Here is a 24,905-nt window from a genome sequence, read left to right as displayed (position 1 = left end):
AAGCCGCTCCCTCACCTCCCCCAGCCCTTACCCGTCGAACCAAAACTGGCCCTGCCCCGTCCACACCCGCATGACTGAGTCCTGCTGGCCACGTGCGGTCTGCCCCGGGGATGTTAGGTGTGACAGATCAGGAGGGCTGTCACTGGCCGTCACTGCTCACCTCTGTCTCCCAGGGGTGAGGGGCCCGTGGTGGCCGCCCTGCGCCTCGGCACCTGAAGGGTTAAGGGGAAATCGGCCCTGGGTTCGGCCCAGGCTCCTTGTCCTGGGTCACCGTCCCTGTATGAGTCCAGATCCAGGGATGGAGACGCAGCCCCACACCTGTTCCTGCAGGTGAGCGAGCCGTACCTGAGCTGGGGCGACAGTGGCAGGTGGGCTTGTACCGTAGACCCTGGATATGACTCAGCTTGGCAGCTTTCATGTTGTCATTAGAGAGGTGACAGGCAGGCAGAGGTGTTCCTGTCATTCCCCAGCAAGTGAGCTCTAGGTAAATTGCTGTGATTTAGGCACATGAATATTGGAATGTTTTGTTAGTAGACTTTTTGCATCCAGGCCGTTTTTATTTCACGGCTACAATATAATCATTTTCCAAGTTATATAAAATTTACATAAGAAGGTACTCCTTCTGCCTTCATTCCTGTCTCTCTAACAGCCAGGGCCCTACCCGGATAGTTGAATTTTATACAGTATCTTAATTAACTTGAAAATTGCCTCTAGCTGAAATTTTGTATTTAAGTTGCTTCAAAAAATCGTGTCTTAATGTTTCCTTTCTCTCTCTGGAATCTTTGATAAGAACCAAAGACACTGTGGCCCAGGGTTATAAGCGGAGGTCCCGTAACTGGAAGGCAACTCTGTACCAGCATCTGATTTGCCGCAGGTGGGGGGACAGGGCGACAGGAGCCTTGCCTCCAGGTGATAGATAACCTGTGACGCCGCGCTTGCACAGCAGCTGCCCCGGTGCCGTACGGTCTCTAGGGTAGGCCTCGTGAACGGTCTGTCTTTCTGGGAAGCAAGTGCAGTTCCAGCCACAGAGAAACGGAGTTTGACTCACATACACGTCCACTCACACTCATTCCCATAAACACTCTCCCTGTCTCACGCTCACGCTAACGCACACACTCACACACTCGGTCAGGCACACTCTCACACACGCACACAGGGGAAGGCAGGGCCGGAGGGAGGGAGGGGCGGCCCCACGTCCGGGCCCCGGGGTGGGCGCGCTGCTCGGCTGCAGGCTCGCTGGTGGGGACCGTGGGGACCGTGGGGACCACACATCTTCACTTGCGCGTGAGGAAGGTCGGGGCAGCTGCGCCCGGCTGGGTGTTGGTTGGCAGAATCTTCCTGGCAGTTTCCTCGCGGGCAGTTGTTTGTTTGTAACTAAAGATGGGAGGGCTGGGTACCTTCAGGAAGATCCCTGGAGCCGTCTCCCGAGGGTGGACTTCAGGGAGCGGGGAGTGTAGCATTACTGTGCTTGCTGAGATGCCTGTAAAGGACGGGGCGGCGCCTTCCTGGGGGACTTGGAGATCCTGCCAGTGTGTCTCTCTTGGGCCGCAGTTTCCGGTCCTGGCTCCTCTGGTCCCCAGGGGTCTGCCTCGCGGTTTCGGGGCTGCTCTCCAGTCCTCAACGTCGTTCTCACTCACCTTCGGTGACATTGAATTAAAGAAGTGAACCCCTGAGATGATGAGGGGTGGGACGCCAGGCTGGGGGCAGCGGGAGAACAAAAAGGAAAGTTTCAAAACCAGTGCGGGGAGGGAGGGAGGCATGGGTCTGACTCTGAGCCTCGGGGTCAAAGGTGGCCCCAGGCCCCTGGGCAGTGAAGGGTGTGACCCGACCCCGGGAGCACTTTGGGTTCCATACTTGCCCTTTAAAGGATTAGGCGCCTGGAGTGACCAGCTGCACTCTGACGCACTCACAGAGACATCCCTTGAAATACGGTGCAGAACTGGCATAAGTTCTTCCTACGCTGGAACTTCTAAGCCATTCAAATAGGAGCATTTATTCAGAAGTAGCCGGGAGGTGTATGTGCAGCCGGGTTCCAGGACCCAGAGAGCTGCCTCTGAACAGAGACTAATACTCAGCAAAGCTCAGAGAGGGGATAGTGTGCAAGCTGACATGTAATAAAAAATAAGAGAATGCCCATCGTTGTGCTTCAGAAGCCAGTGTCTTCAAAATTATAAAATATCATCTACAGTTTCAAATCTCTTATATTTTTGCGACCGCTTCTCTCTTCAGCGCAATGCTTGAGGCAGAACAGGAATCTTCTGTCCCAGATCCATGTCAGTGAGTAACTCCCAAGTCTGGAAGTATCTCCCTGGGACAGGAGTGCCTTGGGGATGTGTAACTTCTGGAGGCCAAGAGAGGAGCTGGAAGATGGAGACACTGCTTATCAAGTCTGTCACTTGTGTCGTTGCTGCTGCTCACTACACTAAAGAGCGTCAACAAGGACAAACCCTGCCCTTAGCAAGAGGGCAAAACAGCACTCGTTTCCATGGCTACACAAGAGAGCATCCTTTGGTCGCTAGTTAACCAGTGACAGTAACTCTAGCACATCCCAGGCCCCGCTGAGCCACCTCAGGTGGTTTTTCCTCTAAACTTGTAGGAACGTTCAAGAGACAGAAAATAAAACCAGCCTTTGCTTTGTTAGGGTTTGAACAGACACCAGACTCTAAACCCTCAGTCTCCGTAATGCATGGCACAGGGATTGTTTTCTTATTTTGAAATAAGAATTACTCATTCCACAAATATTTACTGAGCCATTTCTATGCGCCAGGCGTGGTCTCAGTGCAGGGGTGCAGCAGTGAGCAAAACAGAAAACCCTGCCCTCGCGGACATGACTCTTGACCTGGGTTCGCATCCTGACTCTACTGCTTAGTAAATGTGTGGGTCTTGTTTTGACCTCGCTGACCCTCGGTATTTACAGCTGTAAAACGGGGATCGTGATGGCTGTGATGTAGCGATGGGGGGCCGGGGCGGGTGGCGGGCGCAGGGGGTCCAGTAGAGGCAAGTACCAGTAAAAGACCTCACACAAGAGTCTGTAAGGATGAAGCTCACTTTTCCTCCTTTCCGTCTTCTTCCGCTTGGCGTGGAGGCTCTGTGTTGCACCCCGACTTCCTTAACCAGGAATCAAAGCTTCTGAGGATTCTGCTGTCCCTGTCTTTCCTTTACTGATGTGTCAGCCCCCGACTGTGGAGGCAGGACGCACAAGGGACCCTTCCAGGTGAGCGACGCTGTGAAACCAGAGAGCGTCGAGCGAACCTTGCATCAGCTTCTTAGGCAAGTAGCATGTCCCCCCAGGGGAGTTGACATGCGTGGAAGGGCCACTGGTCCACGTGCAGAGTCAAAGGGGCTTAAAGAGAGAAGAGGCACCTGTGACCCTTAAATCTACAGTTCTGCACTTTGCAGCTGGCATATTTCGTACTGGCATTGCTTAACGGTCACGTGTTAGAAAATTAATTTTTAGACTTCTAGATTTTCAGTTCATTGTTTTCATCAGCACTATAATTGCAGCTTTTGCACAGAATTTTCCCCTGAAGAGTGATTAGACCCAATTCCTTTATGGCATCGTATATACATTATTCATTGAGATGTTCTGATAAATATGTAATCATCATAGATACATTAATTCTCTGGCATTTGGCATTAAATATTAAACGTCTCTTTGCTTCTCCCAATTGCCTTAAAAATATGATTGAATACATCCCCTCGCATCTTCTGATTTCTGTTTGGTTGAAAAGCTCTGTTGAAGCAACAAATGAGTAAAATGAAAACTTCCTTAGTTGCTTTTATTTTTAACACCGTTTTTGAGGTACAATTTACATACCATCAAGTTCACCCGTTTTAAGTGTACAGATGAATGATTTTTAGTATTTTCATAGAGTTGTGTGACCCTCACTGTAACCTAACTTTAGAACATTTTTTCACCCTAATAAGAAAACTTGTCCCATTATTGGTCCTTCTCTGCCCTCCAGCCCACCCCCCTCCGCCCCCGGCGACCACGAACCCACGCTCTGCCTGTGGATTTGCTGACTCCACACGTGACAGGTGGCCTTCGGTGGCTGGCTTCTTTCACCGAGCACCGCATTTTCGAGGTCCATCCATGTGGTGTGGTGTGCGTGTGTCAGTGCTTCATTCCTTCCTACAGTGGCCCGCCTTTTGCTTGTCCACCCATCGACTGCTGGCCGTTTGCGTTGCTTCCGCGTCCTGGCCACTGCGAGTGGTGCCACCAGGAGGCTGGTGCTCAGGGCTTTGGGGAGCAGACGCCTGCCAGGCTGGCATTATTTTGTCTGTTACGTTGAGCTCCAGAGGGCAGGGCTGTTTGCTTACACCTTCATTTTTATGTCTGTCCTTTGCAGTTGGGTGTTTAGTAAACATCACCCCCCGGAGCTGAAACCATCCTAGTGCCTGACTCACTTAATCCACGACGCAGTCAGCCTTGCTGGTGGCTGAGGCACGTGAGACCCTTGGCCTTTCGCTGCGTCGGAGATTTCTTTTCCTGCCTCTGCAGACCGTTATGGTCTGGATTAGCAATCAAACCGGAGTCCACTGACCCACCTTGAAAGTTCATGTCCCCAAGCCCGTACTTACCTGCACTGAAGCAACCCTCCCCCGACTCCCATCTTCCAGAAGCTGCCTCTCCCTAAGCTGAAGGAAAGGTGGGAATTCTAAAGAGAGGCCCCGAGACTGGGATGAGCCACAGAACAAAACCGATGGTCATGGAAAGTCTCGGCTCCCCCGGGGGGAACGTGTGGAGGGTCAGCCTGCCCCAGCCGCTCTGCCCGGCCTCCTGGTACACGGGGGACCGTGGCTTGTAGGGAGAGCTCAGAGGCCAGGGTTTGACGGCATGACCCTCCAGGCCCAGCACGTGTTCCTCTGACCCTCATCCTGAGCCTTTTCCTCAGGATGCGGGACGTTTGCAGAGCAGGACGCACTCAAAGTTGCGGAGAAAGGGGTGCGGTGATCTGAAGTGCTCTAGCAGAGTCGGCTGTTTTGCTTGTGCGGAAGTACGTGTCCATCTCTGCGAATGTTCCCAGGGAGCCGTCATGCCAGCCTCACTAGCAGACATCTCTGACGCTCCTAAGACACGAAGGGACCCTGGGTTTCCACGTTACCACTAAATAGAAGTGTGATATTTAACAGATATACACACACACTGTTATCTGTAGTTAACCTGCAATGTGGTCCAGCAATTTGAATGTGTAGATCATTAAGTATTTTGTACATTCAGTTAATAGCTTACGTCAGTGAAATGCTCTCCCTCCTGTGTGTCCCTGACACAGACGTCACATCTACTCACAGGCTGGCCACTGACCCGTGCTTCAACTCCGCAGCTGAATTTTTCAAATGGTGCCTTCCTGCCCCGTGTGTCCTGAGAAATGCTCCCTCAGAACCAATGTGTGGTCGATTTCATGTCTCACAGTCGTGTGGGAGGCGTGGTTCTTCTTCCTGTGTGTCGCCTACTTGCCATTATTCAAGCAATCTCACTACTAAGTAGCACTTTTTCTTATAGAAAGAAAAAGAGGTTAGATTCATAATAGTAATTTTTTAACTTTGGAAATGTCTTTGCTACAGGAGATGGAACGTTCTGAAAAGTGTGGGATTTTGTGATTGTTTATCACCAATGATCCCAGCCCTTGTGGGTAACATTCTAACCTGCGGTGGTTTGCAGAACTGACCCCGGACCGGAGGTCGGCGGTGATGGTGCAGGCGCTTTCTGTTAGGAAACCTGTCATTTAAATGTCTCTGCTGGGCGACTGTCCTCAAACGATGATGTGATTCGTAATCACTGTGGCATTATCCGTGGTCTGTGATATTTACGTGGAGATTAGGGAGGCCAGGGCAGTGCCCTCTGTCCATTTGCCGTTCTCAAAGGCTGCTTTGTTACTATCTGTCATCCGCCTTCTCCAGCCAACGCAATGTTCCTTTTCTAATGGGAAAGAATAAGCAGATTAACTCCAGACGCATGACCTGATTACTTAGAAAGCAAACCTCAATCATAATATATCAAGATCATATTCATCCATTGATCCATCTATCCGGAGGTATCTTGTTACCAAGGGCAGTCTTTAACCATGGGCGTGCCTGCACACACACACACACACACACACACACACACACGCACACACACACACAAACACACACACACACACACACAAAGATGACAACAACCAAAAAGGCTTACAACCATCCTAACCATCGTTGTTAAGGAAATAGACATTTCCATTTCCTAGAAGTAAATTTATTGAAAAAGAAAAAAATCACAATTGTTTTTTTTTTTAATATTTATTTTTATTTTTATTTATTTATTTGGTTGCGCCAGGTCTTAGTTGTGGCTCGTGGGCTCCTTAGTTGTGGCATGTGAACTCTTAGTTGCGGCATGCACGTGGGATCTAGTTCCCTGACCAGGGATTGAACCCGGGCCCCCTGCATTGGGAGCCTGGCGTCTTAACCACTGTACCACCAGGGAAGTCCCCACAATTGTTTTTAACAAATGTTTTTCTTCTCCTTTTTAACTTGATTTTAGCGTTACAGATCTGGTTTTGTCTATTCACACAGCACATAATCCCTGGGTGCCCTAAGGTGTAAATGAACAAGGACCCCCTCGGTGGGGACTGACTGGGGACAGTCTGCTGCAGACTGGGTGGGTAGGGGAGCACAGCCCGGCGGTGCAGAGGCCACTGGGCAGGGACAGTCCTGAGCAGGGCCCAGCCTCTATGGAGGCTCCGGGGGGCCTGGGGCACGTGGCCGCTGAGCCGCCCCTAGAATGTCAGACCAGCGCGGCCGTTACCGCGTGTCCCCGCGGGGCTGCCTGGGGCCGGGAGGCCGTGCGGGGTCCCTGGGCCGGAGGGGTGGGCGCTGAGCGGCAGGGCTGCAGGAGAGCGGGCGGAGCCGACACTTGGAAAGCAGTCAAAGGGGAGTTTGCACGCAGTGCGAGTTTCGCCCTCGGCCCGTCAGCAGTGGGCAGGCACCGCGGGTCCTGAGCACGGCGGACGGAGACTCCGTCCTCGAGGCTCTGAGAGGACGGCCCTCGGGATGCAGCACGTCTGACACGGGGCTCGCAGGCGTGGAGGAGCTGGGATGGCAGGGTCAGCCCCGGCTCCCACACTTGCCTCTCCAGACGTTTCCCCGGGTCGTGGCCAAGCCCCCGTGCTCTCAGGCCACACAGAACCACCGTCCGGGACCTTCCCTCCCTCCCTGCCTCCTTCAGCTGCCCTCCTGCTGGTCTGCGTGGGCGTCGGCCCAGCTCAGCGAGGTGCTGGTCCAGCTCAGCGTCCACAGGGCCCGGGGGGAGGCACCTTGTCCCGAGGAGGTCACGGGCGGGTCGTCAACGTTAAGACCCTGAAACCCTTCCGTCACCTCGACTTGAAACTGGGTGGAATAGCAAGTACAGGGGGCATCTAAAGGTCAGCCCCGGCTGCCAGCGTCCAGGGAGGGGATTCACATCCTGAAGGAGGGGGGGTTTGCCTGGCCAGGAGGGCGGAGGGGAAGAACAGCAGAGTCAAAGATTCAGAAATACGGATGCACCTGATGCAAGCGGGTTACCACGACGGTAGCAGGAGTTGGGGTCAGGAAAGGTCAGGTAGAGTGACTGAGATCCGGATCCGGACCTGGGAGCCCTTGGAAGCTGGGCTGGCTGACCTGGGAGATTCCCGCCCCAAATGCCTGGGCATCGGGGTGGCACACGTTAACACGGGGTTTAGACACATGTGGACAGATCAGCCTCCGCGGGACCGACATCCCTTCTCACTCTGCTCTGAGTGCTCTTGGAAAGCCCTGGGATGAACTAATACCCCTCACACCACGGCACTGAGCGATAGCTCGGCGCACCACAATGCACAGAGCATTCGCAGGGATTAAAAGCTTTATCCCCGAGCAACCACTTTCTAAGGACGACATTTCACGCCCTGCATTTCGACATGTGTAGACCTTCAGGCCAGGAGGGACTTTGCCACCTGCTCCAGCCCTGCTGTGAGCGATGCTGGCCTTGAGTGATCACAGGTGAGCAAGGCAGTGACACCGCCTCAGGGCCCAGGACCTGCTCCAGCACCTGGCAGGTTACGCTGTGCAATCGCATCCTTCAGATTCCTCAAACCAGGGTCCCTCGGAAATAAACCGGGACTTGTAGCAAACGATGCCAAATTGTCTCTGGGATAAAAATGTAAAATGTTACAGTGAGACCCAAGGACATGAAATTTTCTTCAACTTTGGAGAACTTTGTAATACTCACACATCCATGCATGTGTGTATGGATTTATTTTCATGATGTGGAAATGCTGACTTTCTACATTTGATAGTTTCCTTATGAAATTATCTAATTATTCAAGGTTCATGCAACAAAACATAAAAATAGATTATTAGAGGGAGGCACCCATTGTGTTTAAGTTAGAATTTTCATAAATCAGTCTTTTAAGGTGTCTACCTCTACTGCATGAGAAGATAGGGAATATTTTCCATTTCTTCAGTCGGATACCTTATAAAATGTAAATGGTGTCTGATTATATGATCATGATAAATGGTCTCAAAACTATTTCTAAAAAAGAAAATAAACAAACTAAAAAAAGCATGAAAATATTAGCATGCGCTTGACTAAAGCCATATATATCTGGGAACAGTTAAAACAGCGGATAAAGAGAGTTTACCTGAGAACATTTTTATAGTTGATATCTTGGAATGTTTCCTTTATTTCCATTTATCTAATTGTTACATCACCTTTTCTTAAGCTGAAAAATCATGTTTTACTGCCTGAGGTTTTTTTTTAAGTATTTCACTGAATATTTCTTCACTTGCAGAGTTTTCAAGTTATTTTTATCCTTAAGAAAGAGCAGTAGCTGACACTAGCTGGTACTGGCACTGCGTGGGCACTTTCTCAGTGCTGGGAGGCCGCTCGTGAAAAGCAGACATTGTGTGAAGCGCCCCCATCTCTGCCGCTAGACATTTGACACCATTGTTCCTGCGGCTTCCAGGGACAGACAGCGCTGCAGGACAGATCTGCAACTGTGCCCAAGAAAATATCTAAAAATAATGTTCTCGTTTACTAAAACGCCTGATAGCAAATGTATCGATTAGTTTCTGCATTGTGAGCCATGGGCCGTGCCGTCCCCTCAGCTCCTGGAGGCCCGTCTCCAGACCCTGCGCGTGGTCCTTCCGTTTCTACAGCCAGCAGCTCGCTCCCCATCCGTCTCATACCTGGGTGACAGTCTCCCTGACCTCGGCTTCTGCTACCAGCTGGAGAAAACTGTGCCTTCCAGAGGCTCCTCCCTTTTGCCATAAGACATAACATGATCACAAGTGATACCTCATCATATTCACAGGTTCCACACACTGAGAGAAGCGGGAATTGTACAAGGGGTGAGGATTATTGGTACCCATTCTTACAGTTCTGCCTACACAGGCATGAAATGGATATTGAATGGATGGATGGGTGGATGGATGGATGGATGGATGGATGGATGGATGGATGGGCTGATGGGTGAGTGGATGGATAGATGGATGGATGGATGGATGAGTGAATGGATGGATGGATTGATGGGTGGGTGGATGGATGGATGAGTGAATGGATGGATGGATTGATGGGTGGGTGGATGGATGGATAGATGGATGGATGGATGAGTGAATGGATGGATGGATTGATGGGTGGGTGGATGGATGGATGGATTGATGGGTGGGTGGATGGATGGATAGATGGATGGATGAGTGAATGGATGGATGGATTGATGGGTGGGTGGATGGATGGATGGATGGATGGATGGTTGGTTGGATTGACAGGTGGATGGATGGATGGATGGTTGGTTGGATTGACAGGTGGATGGATGGATGGGTGGGTGGGTGGGTGGATGGATGGATGGATGGAAGGGCTGATGGGTGGGCTGATGGGTGAGTGGGTGAGTGGATGGATAGATGGATGGGTAGGTGGATGGATGGGTGGACGGAAAATGTATGGGTTCTTACACAAGGTATTCCCAAACTAGTTTTATAAATATCGTAATAATAGCAACAATAACAAAAGCCCCCACTGAGAGTTCACTGTGCACCGGTGCTAAGAACATTTTATTACGTGCACCTCAGGTGCTCGTCAGAACGGTGACCTGAGGGAGCTCCACATATTCGTTCAGTCTTGCCCATGAGGCACCCAAGGCATTGAGAGATTAGATCATGTGGTCAAGGTCACATAGTAGGTGGTAGGACCAAATCAAGGTCTGCTGGGTTTGACTACAGCACACTCTGGTCCTGTAGTCCAAATTCAGTTTAACGTTACACCACTGTGTAAAATTGGCCTAGAGGTAGGAGTACCTGTTTTAGCTTACTTGCTCCCCACTGGAAAGCAGTTGGTAGTGGTGCCTGTGGTGCCACCTTCTCGGGGCATCCTGCAGCCTCCGCGAGTCTCTGCAGAGTTACTGTGAGAATCCCCAGAGGCTGCCCAGGGAACAGAACCGTGTGAATACCGGGCTCTTTGGAGTCTCATCATCTTGACACCAGCCGGGTTTGGGAAGCCGGGCGTTCGGCCTGTCACCACTGTCGTGCGATGGAGAAGGTGCAGACTCAGGGGGGAGCCCCTCGTCCTGCTCCAGCTCCGCGCGGGGCTGCCTTGCCCGTGACCCCATCCCCGCTGTGGGAGGGTTTGAGGGGCCAGCTATTTAGAGCAAATAAAAACTATATGTTCTGGGTCCACAAAGGAGGCATTCGTGTGAGATGGGTGGGTTGGTAAGATTCGTCTGTGGCGAAGTTTTCAAGAAATCCCTGCGGGCGGCCGCATACCTCGCATAGACGCGGAATTTCTGCCGGAGCAAATCCACAGGCCACAACCATGGGCCTTTTTGTTCCTCCGCCCTCCCTGGTGACCCCGAGTGCAGCGTGCCAGGAACAGAAGTACTCCACAAACAAGGAGGGTCCTCTTCCCCCTGGCCCACACTGGCAAATTCCAGGGCTCCACGGGCCCAGGGGCGTGGCCAGCTCCTCTGCAGAGAGGGGCCCGCTCACATCGGAGACGCGCACGTACCCCACCCGGCGCCCCTCCTGCGCAGAGGGTCGGCCGGCCAGGGGCAGCGGGTGCTTGTAAGGAGCGGCTCCCTCCTGCCCTCCCCACCCCCCCGCCGCCCCGGACCGCACGCTTGTCCCTATCGCTTTGACGTGAGGTTCTGTCCAAGGCCCTGAGCTCACAGCCTGGTTTGTGGCCGTCGGTTTAAGGCAGCCCCTTGAAGGTCAGGCGCTGCAGAGCCTGCGGGCTGCTCCCCGCGGCCGATGCCTGGCCTTTCCGGGCAGGCTGCTTCAGGAAGAAGGGCGCTGGACGCGTGTTCAATCCGAGCCCAGCAGACCCCGTGCCCAGCGGCCGGTGCGGCGCCTCCACCCCCAGGATGGAGAGGGGCTGACGGCCCACAGACGGGACAGGCACGGTGCTTTCTTATGTGGATGGTCACGTGAGATGGCACAAGATGTTCTTCTGTCAGGTAACATGTATCAGCAGGCCCAGAGAAAAGTAACGTGGAAACTCGACCAAGTTCATACCATCAACCAAAATGAGAATCCCGGCCAGGACTCAGGTCTACCAGATGAACGATGTCTACCTCCTTTTTCTGTAGCTTCCCTGCTGCAGAATCTCTGCTTGGCGGGCGGTTGGGCGGGGGTGGGTGGAGCTGGAGCCTGTTTCTGCAGAAGGAGGGCCAAGGTTCTGCGTGGTCGCTGATGGGCCGGGAGGGGACGGCCAGGGCAGGCGAGGGTCAGCAGGAGGGCTCTGCGGAGTTACTGCTTGTCTGCAAAGCTGCCTCGGGGAAGAATCATGCAACAGCAGATCCAACCATCTCCCCACCACAGAGGCCAACGAGAATCGAAATTTACAAAGGCCACTTGAGGACAGTTTGTGTTGTCTATTTCAGTTTCGAGTTCTGAGCTTCTGCCTCGTTTTTCCTGAGCTTGTAGGAAACCCAATCACCTTCTCTGGTTTTTGGAAATAAGACCTCTTCTGCAATGGACTGAAGTATTGGATAACTTTTCTTTAGTTCTTACAACCATCTCTGTATCCCTTAAGTTCTTCTTGACTCTAAAGAAGGCCGTGTGACTCAGATTTCCTCTCCCCTTCTGATTCAGGTCACCCGCCCTGAAGGGCTTGACCTTGGGGTCACACATTTGCCAGGTCAACTTGTCCAGTGAGAGAGGGCCTGCAATAGTGTCAGTCGTGCTAATCTAATTTTACAATGGTGTCGATGGTCTCAATGATCTTTAAGATGACATCTGATGGAAAAAATACAGAAGAACAATATAAGTTATAAAGCATGAGTTTAAAAACAGCAAATCGAAGACCAAAAAACTGAAGATTTCCTCCATGTTGTGGATTCCACAGTGATAGTTCCTTCCATTTGTTCCTTAGAAACTAAGGATTCCTATGAACAGTTATGAAAGTAGCACCTTTGGTGCTTTCGGGCTTATGGATTTCTTTTTGGATAATACTTCCTCAAGCGACTATAAGCTGGGAAACCAGGTTGCGAATCACTTTAGGAGGAAACCGTGCAGGGCTCACAGCCGCTCTGACTTCTGCCCCTGTGCGTCTAGCGGCAAGTGCGCAAGTGCCCCAGAGCCCCGTCCCCACTGTGGCTCAGTGCCCTCCCCACCCAGGAAGGTGACCACCCCATTCCATGCGAGGTCGCTGGGATGCTCAGGCTCTGGGTAGTTTCTGCCTCGGGTACCACACGACGTTACGGCAGGGAAAGGACTGGGACGGCGGGGTCCCGGTGACCTCGATGGGCCTCCTGAGCACTGCCTGAGCTTCTAGGAGCCCTGGTGCCAGCAGCCTGGACGTGAACTTTACGAACCCCAGCAGTTCCTTAGACAATCGTCTCTACTTCAGGCCCTATAAAAGGTAACCAGGAAGCGCTTGGGGTGGGCTTCCATGGGGCATCCATAGGAGATTGTACCCAGGTACACTGTGTATGTCACACCCACCAGGAAGAAGTGGCAGAGACAGCAAACTGGAAATCCATGGTTTTGAGCCAGGAAAAATCCCTGTGATGGGGGACAGACCTAGCAAATCAGTTCAATTGTGACTTTAGTTTCTGGGTGATTTTTTTTTTTCTGTAATTTAAAATAGTCAACTAAAATTATAGTCTGGGCTACAAACCTAATTAGATAGGCCACCAAAAACAATTGTTTTTAAGACCAAGCAAAAAAAATGTAGGTACAACCAGTGAGTCTGATCCCTCAAAATGAAGAAACAGATTTTATTTTCTATCAAAATATCTGAATGGATGTCATGCGGGGGAAAAGAGAAGTATATATGTACAGTATATACTAAAAGCCCCCCTGTGGGAAGCTGTTAGAGGTTGGTGGCAGAGTGAGAAGCTCTGAGGGGTTCAGTAAAGGCAGCATGGTGTTCGGGTTTTGGGACTCTTGCACGGGTCAGGGAGAGTCTGTTGGAACCCTGGGACTTCCTGGTGTGTCCCAGCCCTGCCCCGCCCAGGAGGCCGCCAGCAGCGCTGGACCCAGAGCCTCCACTCGAGGTGGGCCTGTGAGGCGTGTGTGGACAGATGCAGCCCCTTGGGTCAAAAAGTGACCTGAAGACGTGGCACGGCCCTTTATTCTGAGATGATGCCTTTCCCGTTCTTTTGATACCCAAATTCCCTTTCTTTCTTTAGTGAAATGTAGGCTAGTACATGGTAGTTACTTGTTTTCTCTTTATAGCTTAGCTGTTAATAAAATAGAAGCTTCTCGAAGTTCTGGATATGCCAGTATGAAGACCTCACCCCTAATTTTTGCTATTTTACTGGTCTGTGAAGTCTGGGAACCTCCTGTTGAGATGGGAATGATACCTGTAAATAAAACAAACCAGCAGTGATGATTTGCAGTGGGCTAAGCCTCTACCACACATTTTTAAAGTTTGTTATTGGCAAAACCTCTGACTGGGTGAGTGATGATCATTTTTATTGTTTCCAATCTGATCAGCGGTGAAGATGAAATCTTATTAAACTTCCCTGATGAAATTATAGTTGGATGATCCCTTATGGAAGGATGATCCTTTATGATCGATCCCTCTCTAATCATAGGAAGAAACATTAAATTAATTGTAGTGAAAAGAAGAACACTATGACTTATATCTTACCGATAGAAGGTTTTCATTTTGTCGTTAACTTTAATAGGCTGACGCACTCACAGAGGGGATTTCTGTATTATGTGTTATTCTGGTTTGATGAGCGATACGGTCCTGCTCTGAGAAACTGAGTACATCCTTTCTATTCCTGTTGACCTGAGAGCCTGTGGCATTTGGAGAAACGGGCAAACTCAGAAGGTGAAGCCGCAGCCCGTGCTCACGCTGACCTCACCTGATAGACTCAGGATGTTCCCATGGTGGTGGGAACAGAGCTGTCCGCCCGGGTCAGCTCAAAGCTGGGAAAAGCCCTGAGTTCCAGCGGGACAAGTCCTCTCCCCGCGGGCACGGGCTCCCGACAAGAGCACTCAGGGCCACAGGACACCGAGGGTGGGAAACACCCGACACCACCACGGGCTCCAGGTCATCAGCATCTTTGACACTGAACTTCCCTGATAATCACGTGCTCTGAGCTTGGGTGAACAAGAGGTGTCACTGACCGCATACAATGCTCGGTTAAAGGGCAAAAACCAAGTTACTGGGAGAATGAATAACTCACTGCCCACTCCACCCCGGCCTGTTAAAAAAAAAAATGCAGAAAGGGGGGCCATCCTCTGGTTTCTGACTATTTGGGTCTGGGGTGTGCCTCGGCATCTGTGTGTGTTCTCATGTTTGCACACACACACACGCATGCACTCACACATGAGGTTTTGATGAAAGTTGGTGATGGAATATGATTTCCATGGCTGTGATGGAAAAAAGCATAAGACAGTCTAGGTAAAAACAGTCATATTTAAATATAGAACAAGATTCACTTCATCATCACAATTTCTTTGAGATGATCTTATATGAATATGTGATGTGTGTCGTTTTCTGGTTATAGCAAAAATGATATGGAATCATAGAAAATAATGATTTTCAGGATTCCTCAACTCAGCCTTTTTGGGTGTTTAACAGTCATTAACATATTCTGCCAAGGACAGCGGATGTAGTCAACTGTGAGCAGATGCTTATGCGTGCAGGTCGGGGGAGGTGGGCGAACAGAGCCCTGCAGAGTGCTGGGGGCTTCCAGAGCCTTGTGTCTTGCAGGTGGGGCCCAGGCTGGGCTCTTAGCTCAGGATGGCAGCGCTCTAGGATGTCCCTCCATCTTTCCCGGTCAGTCCCTCTCTGTTAAACAGAAACGTTTTAGCCATCGGTCATCTGCAGTTACATGTGACCCTGAGAGGCAAAACCTAGTGCCAGTTCAAGCCAGCAGGGGCTGGCGCAGGCTTGCGGGGCCACCAGAGCTGGGGATGGTCTGCAGTCGGCAGAACGTAGACGGCAGCTGGGGACCCAGAATGAACATCACCGCCTCCGTCGAATCCTGTTTCACTTTTCTCTGCCTCGGTTTCCTCACATGAGTAAAAGGGCTCGTAAAACGACCTGCCTCGCGGGGTTGCTGGTAACGCACAGAGCATCCAGCGAGCTCTCGGCTTTGCCTCCGGGCTGTGACCGGACACTGCGTTTACCGGAGGGGTGGCCCTGGGGGGCACCCAGCACACCTGATCCCTGCATGTGCTGCTGAAACGGGCTCGAGGTGCCGGAGGCCAGCGCATGGCCCCCCCTCCCCATTCAGGACCGCAGATACCAAAGGCGGCTCGGGGCCCTTGCTGCGGAGCACGGGGGTCAAGCTCAGCCTCCAGGGCCCTTCTCGGGGACGCCTTGCAGGCCCTGACTCTGGGCAGGTGGGACGCTGAGGACCCACAGGCCCAGGTGGTGCTGCCGAGACCTTGGGCTGGAGCCTCCCTCGGGTGGTGACACCTGTGAGTTGCTCTAAAGAGTAAACACTGCCCCAAGGTCGCCATCCTGCTCTGCGGGGGGGGGGGGTGTCTCTGTACCCCAGAAGCCACCCTCCAGCCGGTGACGTCCTCTGCTTCTCAGAGACGGTCCAGGGAGCAATTCGTGATTTTAATATCACCACCTCCGGAAGTCCAGTGCGTTTCCCTAAGTTTCCTGGGGTCATTTTAGCCATTAGGTGGAGGTGGGGTTTTTTAAGACATTTTTGTGCAATTTCCTGTAGAATTGGTACAATAATAGAGAGAGAATTATAAGTGCATGTTTGGGTAGAGCCAGACGTGTGCCCCTCACATTGTGCACTAGAGGCTTTGCTCCAGACAGAGTCTAAAGAAGAACTCTGTCCTGGGCTTTAATTCGATTAAAGCTGTTATTAATTGACAAATTGAAACTGCCCTTGTCCTTACCCAAAATGCTGCAGAGCCACAGATTTTAGCTTCTCCCTGTGCTCCTTGCGTCCTGGGAGAAGCTACTTTCAGGACACAAACGCCCTTCTCTGTGCCTCACAAATGCCCATATTCAGAGACACAAAAGCCAACTGTTGTAAAAATGTTAGTATTCAGAGGCGCTTGTGTTTCGTTAATGCATTTAATCATGTACAGTATAGTGCCTGTTTCCCCTTTACATTTGCGTTAATTTATATCAGCCACAGAATCTAAAGCACAGCTTGAGAATCAGACTCTTTCTGTTGCAACCTATAAATTAGGATTGCATCCCTGCAAAAATCTACAGCTTTGTGCCGGCCACAGCATTCTCCATGGTGCTTTTTCACGTTGCTACGGTACAGTGAGAGATTTGATATGTGATAAATATTGGTGTTCTCATGTGGTTCAAGTAACCAGTGGTCATAAAAGATGCGCCATATTCTAAGTGACATATTTATAAGGCCTGTAGCGTGGCCGGCGCTGGGCACACCTGAGAGCTGTGTGCAGCCTCTTGGGAGCAGAAAAGACCCCAGGGTCCCAGGGTCTGGCTCTTTGCCTGGTACTTGGTCTCCGGCAAACATTATGATATCCGTTGGGAGTCAGTTACTCTGCTTTGGAAGCATAAGTCAGTATACTGACTGCACGATGAGTGTCACCCATGGGACACTCTCTTGGCCCCTATGATTTTGTTAAAGGAGTGTGGAATCACTCGGTTTTTGTTATTTATATATTTGTGGAAGTAAGGGTTGTAGATATAAAAACTCCCCCGCATACATATAACAAAAGGAAAGACCCTCCTTGCAGTCATCCCCCAGCCATGTGCCGTTCCTTCCTGGCACCCCAAGGACATGACCTTGGCCCTGCACCCTATCTCTCCCTTGACCATAGCCCCACCCACCTGTGCTCACCCGCACCTGTGCTCACCTGCAGGCTGAGCCTTCTCCTCCCTTGAAGTCTGGTCCCACCCACACCCCATTCCTTGGCTGTCTCTGGGCACTTTCTGCGAACAAAACCCTTTGCCTCAGCCCTTGAAACCCTGCACAGCCTGGCTGGCCTGTCTCTTGAATCATCCTCCTCTCACCTCTTCCCTCCACCATCCCCCCTCCCCTTTCCTCCATCATCCCCTCCCCCCCACCAGCCCCCTTCCCCATCTACTCCCTCCTCCCGCTCACCGGCCAGCACCTTAAGCCTTGCACCCTCGGGCTCCAGGCCTTCCTGCTTCTCCCCGGTGAACAAGCCAAGCTCCTTCCCGAGGACCCTGTCCTGGGCATCCTTCTCTGCAGAAGTACGTCCCCCCACCCCGGCCACCCCCCCCCTCGGCCCACACTCCCGTGTCATCCAGCAGTCCCCTCAGGGGGCCTTCCTGACGCCCCTTATCCTGCTGTTTCCTTTCATGTCGTTACTCAACATGAAATTACACATTGCATCTGTTTCCTGCAGCAGCCGCACGAATTACCACAAACGGGGCGGCCGAAAACAATAGGGATGTCTACCCTCTCGGGTCCGGAGGCCAGGAATCTACACCCAGCTGTGGGCACCCAGGTGTGGGCAGGGCAGCGCGCTCCCCAAGACTCGGGGGGAGGGTTTGCCCCGGGTCACCCGCCTCCCCGTGTTCCCGGCAACGCTGTCTTGTAGACAAACCAGGCCACGGTCTGCTTCCATGCCACGTGGCCTCTGTGTGTGTGTGTCTACATCCAAATCCCCCTCTTCTCACAGGGACACTGGTCATTGGGTCGGGGCCCACTCTACTCTAGTGAGACCCCATCTTAACTGGATCACATCTGCAAAAGACCTAACCCTCAAATAAGTTCACATCCACAGGTACTGGGGATTAGGATGTGGACACACCATCTGCGGGGACATTATTCAACCCGTAACGTTCATTTTCATCTGTGTTCATGCGACAAGGACCACATCTTGTTCGCCTAGTGCAGGGGACATTACGCTTGCTAGGTGCTTGGTAAGAATGGGTGGCTGGGTGGGTGGACGGACGGGTGGATAAGTGGATGGATGGTTGGATTGTGGATGGATGGGTGGATACGTAGATGGACGGGTGGATAAGTGGATGGATGGTTGGATAGTGGATGGACGGGTGGATAAGTGGATGGATGGGTGGGTGGTGAATGGACGGGTGGATAATGGATGGATGGTTGGACAGTGGATAGATGGATGGGTGGATGGGTGGTCGGATGCTGTTGGTAAATGCTAGTAAATAGATTTCTAGGCAGTTTGATGGATGGATAGTGTGAGTAAAGCCACATTTGCCGTAGAAAAGTAATAAACTTTGGAGAAGAACCTAACTACATGACATTCATTTATACCCACCTGTGGTAACTGAGAGCAAGATGGAGGTATTGTCATTCTCGAGAGAAATACTGTGTATTTTTGTAAAAAGCTAAGGGAGGATGGTGTGCCACATGAACTACCCCGTTTCCACTTAAACTTTCTGATTGTTGCTGCTTACAGAGGAGAAGCCAAACCAAAATGTCGTGAACAAGCAGCTCTCTCTCATGCAAGAGGCCTCTTGTGGACGCTGGGGACTAAAGAATTCTAAGTGTCCCATGTCTTTAAGGCATGAATTGCAAAAGGTGTGGGCAGTTCCACTTTTACCAAGAATGCTAAAAATACCTTTTGTCAAATAAGTGCTCCCAACACGCTTTGCTTAGGCACCAGTAGCCTTTTAGATGATAAACATGCCATGGAGGCACCTGCAACCCTGGAGCCCCCCAGGGCAGGAGTGGCAGCACCCAGGGGAGATTGTGTGCCCCGCGCTGTTTGCTCGGGAAGGCCCCGTGCCGGATCTGGCGCACCTGAGACAATTCCCAGGGCCTCTGAGACACAGAGCCGCCGCCAGGATGCTCAGGCCGGATGGGTCCTGCCCAAGGCAGTCCGGGGCCGCATGGAGCTCCCTGGCGCCTGCGCACCCTGTGGATTTGCTGGGAGACGGCCGGTTGCCCAGCCCGGGAAGAAAGCGGCATTGTCCCCACCCCGCTTTGCACAGCCGTATTCATATCTCACTGTTGTTTGCAGATGTGGACCAGAACAATGGGACCCCCTTGCAGGACACAGCGGTGACAGACTCCAAGTGCACAGCGGGCCCGAAGAATGCCTGGCCGGATGCCAGCCCAGCTGACCCCGGGGGCCGCCCCCATTTGATCCGCCTCTTTTCCCGAGATGCCCCAGGGAGGGAGGACAACACCTTCAAAGACCGGCCCTCAGAGTCAGACGAGCTCCAGACCATCCAAGAAGACAGCGCGGCTGCTCCCGAGGGCCTGGATGTGATGGCGGCTCAGAAGAGACCCTCCCAGAGATCCAAGTACCTGGCCTCGGCGAGCACCATGGACCACGCCAGGCACGGCTTCCTCCCCAGACACAGGGACACGGGCATCCTCGACTCCCTCGGCCGCTTCTTTGGCGCGGACAGGGGTGCACCCAAGCGGGGCTCGGGCAAGGTGAGCTCTGAGGAGTAGAGGCGCGTGCAGGTCGTGCCTCCCAGGTGGTGTAAGCGGAAAAGGAAGGGAATCCGCAGGTGAACTCAGCCGTTAGAGGGAGTACAGCCTCTGTGCTGTCTGGGGAGACGTGTTGTCCTTGCTGGAGATGCTTACGGGCTCCTGGGAGGGGCCTGGGTCACTGCTTTCGATACTTCACGCTCTCTCCCCTGCTCACCAGGGATGCGGTCAGGATGTGGTCCAGGAACGGAGAACGTTCCGAGTTCACATCTCCTGGGCGGTGTGGATGTGGGCACTGTGGTCTTTTGTGTCTTATGCTTGGGGGCTTTAGGGCTGACGTGGCTTCTGCCGCCCACGCTTCGGGGCTCCACGCTGGGCTGTTGCCAACGTTTTCCCGGACTCAGCGCCGCTAGCTTCGTGTTGCTTTGCAACAAGGATGTGATTGAGGACTTTTGAACAAACTCGAAATTTAAATTCGCCTCGAGCAGACGTTCTCTTTTGTCTGAGTTGTTTAGGGAAATAAATGAGTGTGAGGGATTAAATGAGTGTGTCTGTGAATCAAAACTGTATTCGTTTGTTATTCCATTCATTTGAATGTAGAATTTGTGAAGTTTCATTATTTAAATGTTCTGTAGATAAAAATGTATCACAGGAGAAAATTGCTCCTATTGTGGTCCGGTTTGTGAAAGTGGCTTCTGGACTAGATTGTGAATAGATCATCTGTGCTGATGCTTCATTGAAAAGCTAACCCCCAAGTGGCATTCCGATAGCAAATACATTGCATGCGCGGCGCCTGATTTTTAGAGCGTTGGATAGCCGGGTGATTTTGGAAGGACTGAGGTTTTTCAAAAAAGCCCCTGGTTTATTGGGTGTGCTCACAAAACACCTAAGATGCAGCCTTGCTTCTGGCTGTGCCCTGTGCTTATCCTGAAAGGCCTTTGGGAAGTTGTAAGGGGCTCTGAATCAAGTGTGGAGCTGAGGCCCTTGTCATCGTGGTCCTATAGCATCATCAACACCGGGGCACTGGGAGTTCAGGAGTTTCTCGAATTTGCTTTAGTCTCTAACTACAGTTCTTAAAATTATTGACGATCCTGAAATTGTTGGAGATAAACACAGACGTCAGCTGCGCCTTTTGTGTGGTGTTAAGGAGCGTTGAGCTTTCGGGGACCTGCTGGGAGCTGAGATCTGTCACGTGACACTTGGCAGGACTTCCTGTGAATAAACTCCATGTACCTTTTGTGCTTATAGAATTCATTTTCTGATTGGTTTCTTCAGTGTCCTGTACTTTGGGGCAGTCTTCCCTCACCCTGAAATGTGGGTCTTCTGACCTATTTCTAATGCTGATTTCAATCCGAGATGCTTTATCAAGCACAGCTATCAAACCACACCAGACCTTGACTGCCTAATCGAGTCTTGCTATTATGCAAAGCACCCCGTATGCATGCAGCGTTGACAGTTTTGAAACCTTAAACTATTCTGCTTAACCCAAAGAACAGGAAAAAATATATTTAAACTGTGCAGAAGAGATTAAGCAGCTGCATAGCATATATTACAAAACAAGCTTCATTTCGGTGGTAATGGGTTAAGTTAAAATAAAATCGTGAAAGCGTTTATGTCAATTGTTGTGACCTCATCTCAAAATGAATATATATTAGACATACATGTTTTTCTTCCTTTATGTAAAAGTACAACCTTGATTGCATCAAGTCTGATATTCTTCAGCATTTTCAAAGAAAAGATTCCAGCCTCAGAAGTAGCCATCCACTTCACAAACTAGTCTTGCTCGGTTATCAAGGATTCAGAGAAATCAAAACATTTTCACAGGATTTTTAAACATAAAAACAATGTTTAAATAATTGATTTAGAACTTCTGAAGTATCAATTCTGTTCACTACTGGATGTTGAGTAAAGAAGATTTTCGAATGAGCAGCCTTGCCCTTTGATGCCAAAGAAATCCATTAGAGTTCGAATGCAAAATCATATCCGTAGTTGCTTATTACAGACACAGGCTAGGGATACATTCCTGTCGAGTATCTTTGCTGAGAATATGCAGCGGGCCTTACTGGCAATCTTGCTCAGCTCACCTATCTTACTGTGGATTCTTTGTTCACTTTTAAACTCTGGAGGTGTAAGCATAATACACTGTACACCCAGTGACACACTCGCAATGGCCTAGAAGCCTGGGGTGTTTATTGGTGTGGGCTTATTTTTTGGTTTTGATCTTATTTTCGCTTTGCTCTGTTTATAAATCAGGAGAGCCCTCATTGTATTAGGTGCTAGAAAGGTCCTTTGGGTTGAAGCGTGTGAAACTGATGGGAGCCCGGAAAAGGGGCTGTTTGTCACCTGCCCCCTCCTCCGAGGGCACGTGGGGTGGCCCCTGGGTGAGCAGCGCGTGCCCCCTGCCCTGGGAATGCACCAACACACCCACCCTCTGTGCGGCCAGGAGTTGACATTCGAGCAAAGCACCCACAAATTCCTTGAGGCGGCATATTCTTTCGAGAGCCATAAATGAAAAGTGCATTCACGAGACCACGCGCCTTTGTGGCAGGAAGAAAGAAAGGCGGAGTTGTTGCCTTTAAGAAGCAGGTTTCCAAGTCCCTGGAACATGGGGCCCTGTGAGGAATGGGCGGGTGGTCAGGACGGAGATGCCACTGCGTTTGGTCAGTTTTAGCAGGTGGAGGGGGTCCCCTAAGCTGCCCCACCTACCCACCCGTCAGACCCGCCGCTCCAGGGCCAGCGCTGTACCCTCAGGCTTAACCACAACATCGTGACCTGTTAGCTTGGACAATAGCCAGGGTGGCCACAGTGATGTGACACCCAGACAACCCCCAGTAGGGACGCAAGGGGACAGGCCTGTCTCACCGTCCTCCGCATCAGTCTACTTTCCTACAGGTGTTTCAGAGCAAGTTTCTATACTGGTGGTTGTACCTGTTTTCCTCTGTTGACTACAGTCAGAGCTGCATTTACAACATGCTGCTCTCAGCATCCATCTGTCCTCAGCATCCAGCATGACTTCCCTGCCGCTAGTCTTGATTGTGTGGGATAAGAACGCTTGCTGTCATTCAGTGCCCTGGGGTATAAGCAGTCTTGCAAATTAATCACAATGTTCTGTTTCCTGCCTTTTTTTCCACTGCATTTCAATTTCATTTAACACGTTTTAGTTCTACAGTAATTTAACTCCTCACCATTAACATGGCACCCTAATGTTAGAGATGTATTCTGTAATCCCCTGGGGAGGGTGACAGTTGGAGGTGACATGAAGGACACGGCAGGCAGTGTCTGAGCAGGGTACCCCACCCCGTGTGAGTCTAGCCCTGAAGTCGGGGGCCGGTGGAGCTGCACTCGCTCATTTCAGCCGAGTGTGTCCGCTCACGATGCAGCAATGCACGTAACATGGATCTCAGCTAACGTGAGTCTACGTGGCCACGACCCAGCCGCTCAGTACATCAGTTTGCCAAGAGATTTGGCCAGACATCTTTCTAGAGAAAAATCCCTGTATGCTGAGCATATGTGTTTCTGCACCCAAACAAACACTTTTTGAGATTTCCTACAGGAATTCCTTCTGAAGTATCATTCCCCTGATCAATTGTGGATCAATTATTGATCGGCTCCCAGCGCTGTGCTGTGTCCTCCTGAGGTCTCACTCCTCCGCTGTCTTTAACCAGGCGAGAGATAAATCAGAATGGTATGCCCCTGTGTTGGCAGCGATTCTGCTGCGTCCTCTGAGTGAAACGTTTGTAGATTATGTTGATGTATTTAATGCCGATTGCCTTCTGGTGATTGTATTCTGATTTGATTTTGTGATGACCTTTTGCTTTTTATATATTTCTTCCTTTTTATGCACTTATTAAAACATTTTAACAGACTAATTGCATGTGATTTTTTTAAGTTGTCTTTTTTGGTGACCCTCCCTTTACTAAGCACACGGTGTAACTGGTATTTTCATGACCTTCTGACACAGCAACCAACCAACAGGTGAGTCTGGGGGCCCAAGCACCCCCCTTCTGCACACAGTTTTCACGCCTCTGCTTTACACACAGACGTTCTGTTCTTTTCTCTCCACTGGCAGTTCAGTATCCCGGTCTTTCTGTTAGGACTGTTCTCGTTCTGCCTCAGGTTTTTAGTGTTTCTCTCAAAGCACCGTCCTGTACACGTTGGGGGAAATGACTGTATTCTCCCCTGTGTCTGGGACACGGGACCCTCAATAGCATTTACAGAGTGATTGAGCGCAGGAAAGACGGCCCCCGCCTGGGGTCCCTGGGAGGGTACATACCAGGGGGTAGAAGAAACAGCGGAGAACCTGAACGTAGAGGCAGGCTGGCTCTTTTAAGGATGACAGTTAGTTTGTGAAATTGAGGGTAAGTTTGGGGTCGCTGGTAAACTAGAAATAAGCGCAAAGACATGGAATTAATTTTGATCTGTCTTGCATTCGTCTGTGCCCATATCCTGCCACCAGACCCTGTCCTAACTCATCTCCTGTTAAACTCACTTCCATTTTATGTTGTTGCTTTCCATCATTGTTAATGTTCCTTTTGGTAGAAGGAACAGGCCGTTCTTACCGGTTGATGGAGAGCTTAGCTTGACATCTGAGGGAATATCTCATCATTAGGGGAAAAAAACACTCCCTCGATCTCTCGTGGAAATCACTAAGTATGGATTTAGCATTCCAGAGCTGGAGAAATCTCTTGTCACACTCTGGTTTGACAGGTGATCTTAGAGTTTTTCCATTATGGACATCACCACACTCTTAAGCACTCGGAAATCATCCTGCTCCATGAGAAACAGTAAAAGGCGGAGAGGGTGACACACGACTTCCGGAAGAGGCCTTCCTGCCTTTTCTCCTCCCGCCCTGCTGGTGCCCCACTCCTGCTGCTGGAGACGCTCTCCCTTTTGATCCTGAGCACGTCTGGACGCGAGGTGGAGAACCTTCCTCTGCTCTCACACAGACGGAGAGAGCTGTCTTCCCTCCTCCTGCCGCTGCAGGAGGGGCAAGCCGTCAGGGAGGCATCCGTGGGCCAGTCTGTCGCCCAGGGGGCCACCCCATCTCAAAGCCGTGGGCCATCCCTGCCCCAGGCTGCGTGGCCAGCGCCCAGGAAGCCGGGGTGGCCGTAGAGGGGCCTTAACACCAGCCTC

General features: G+C 51.2%; 1 protein-coding gene across 4 annotated transcripts in view; it reads left to right on the top strand.

Moving 5' to 3' along the window:
• LOC118906695 (myelin basic protein) overlaps nt 1–24,905 on the top strand; it is a 117,602-nt gene that overhangs the window by 64,004 nt on the left and 28,693 nt on the right. For all 4 annotated transcript variants that reach the window (XM_036874255.1, XM_036874256.1, XM_036874254.1 and 1 more), the window contains exon 4: nt 19,354–19,775. In XM_036874255.1, the coding sequence (XP_036730150.1) occupies nt 19,354–19,775 (422 nt within the window). The remainder of the gene's footprint in view (nt 1–19,353; nt 19,776–24,905) is intronic.

This window comes from Balaenoptera musculus, chromosome 14 (assembly GCF_009873245.2).
Source record: "Balaenoptera musculus isolate JJ_BM4_2016_0621 chromosome 14, mBalMus1.pri.v3, whole genome shotgun sequence".
NCBI classification, from domain to species: domain Eukaryota; kingdom Metazoa; phylum Chordata; class Mammalia; order Artiodactyla; family Balaenopteridae; genus Balaenoptera; species Balaenoptera musculus.
The sequence above is the reverse complement of the archived record's forward strand: the minus strand, read 5'-3'. Positions and strand labels throughout refer to the sequence as shown.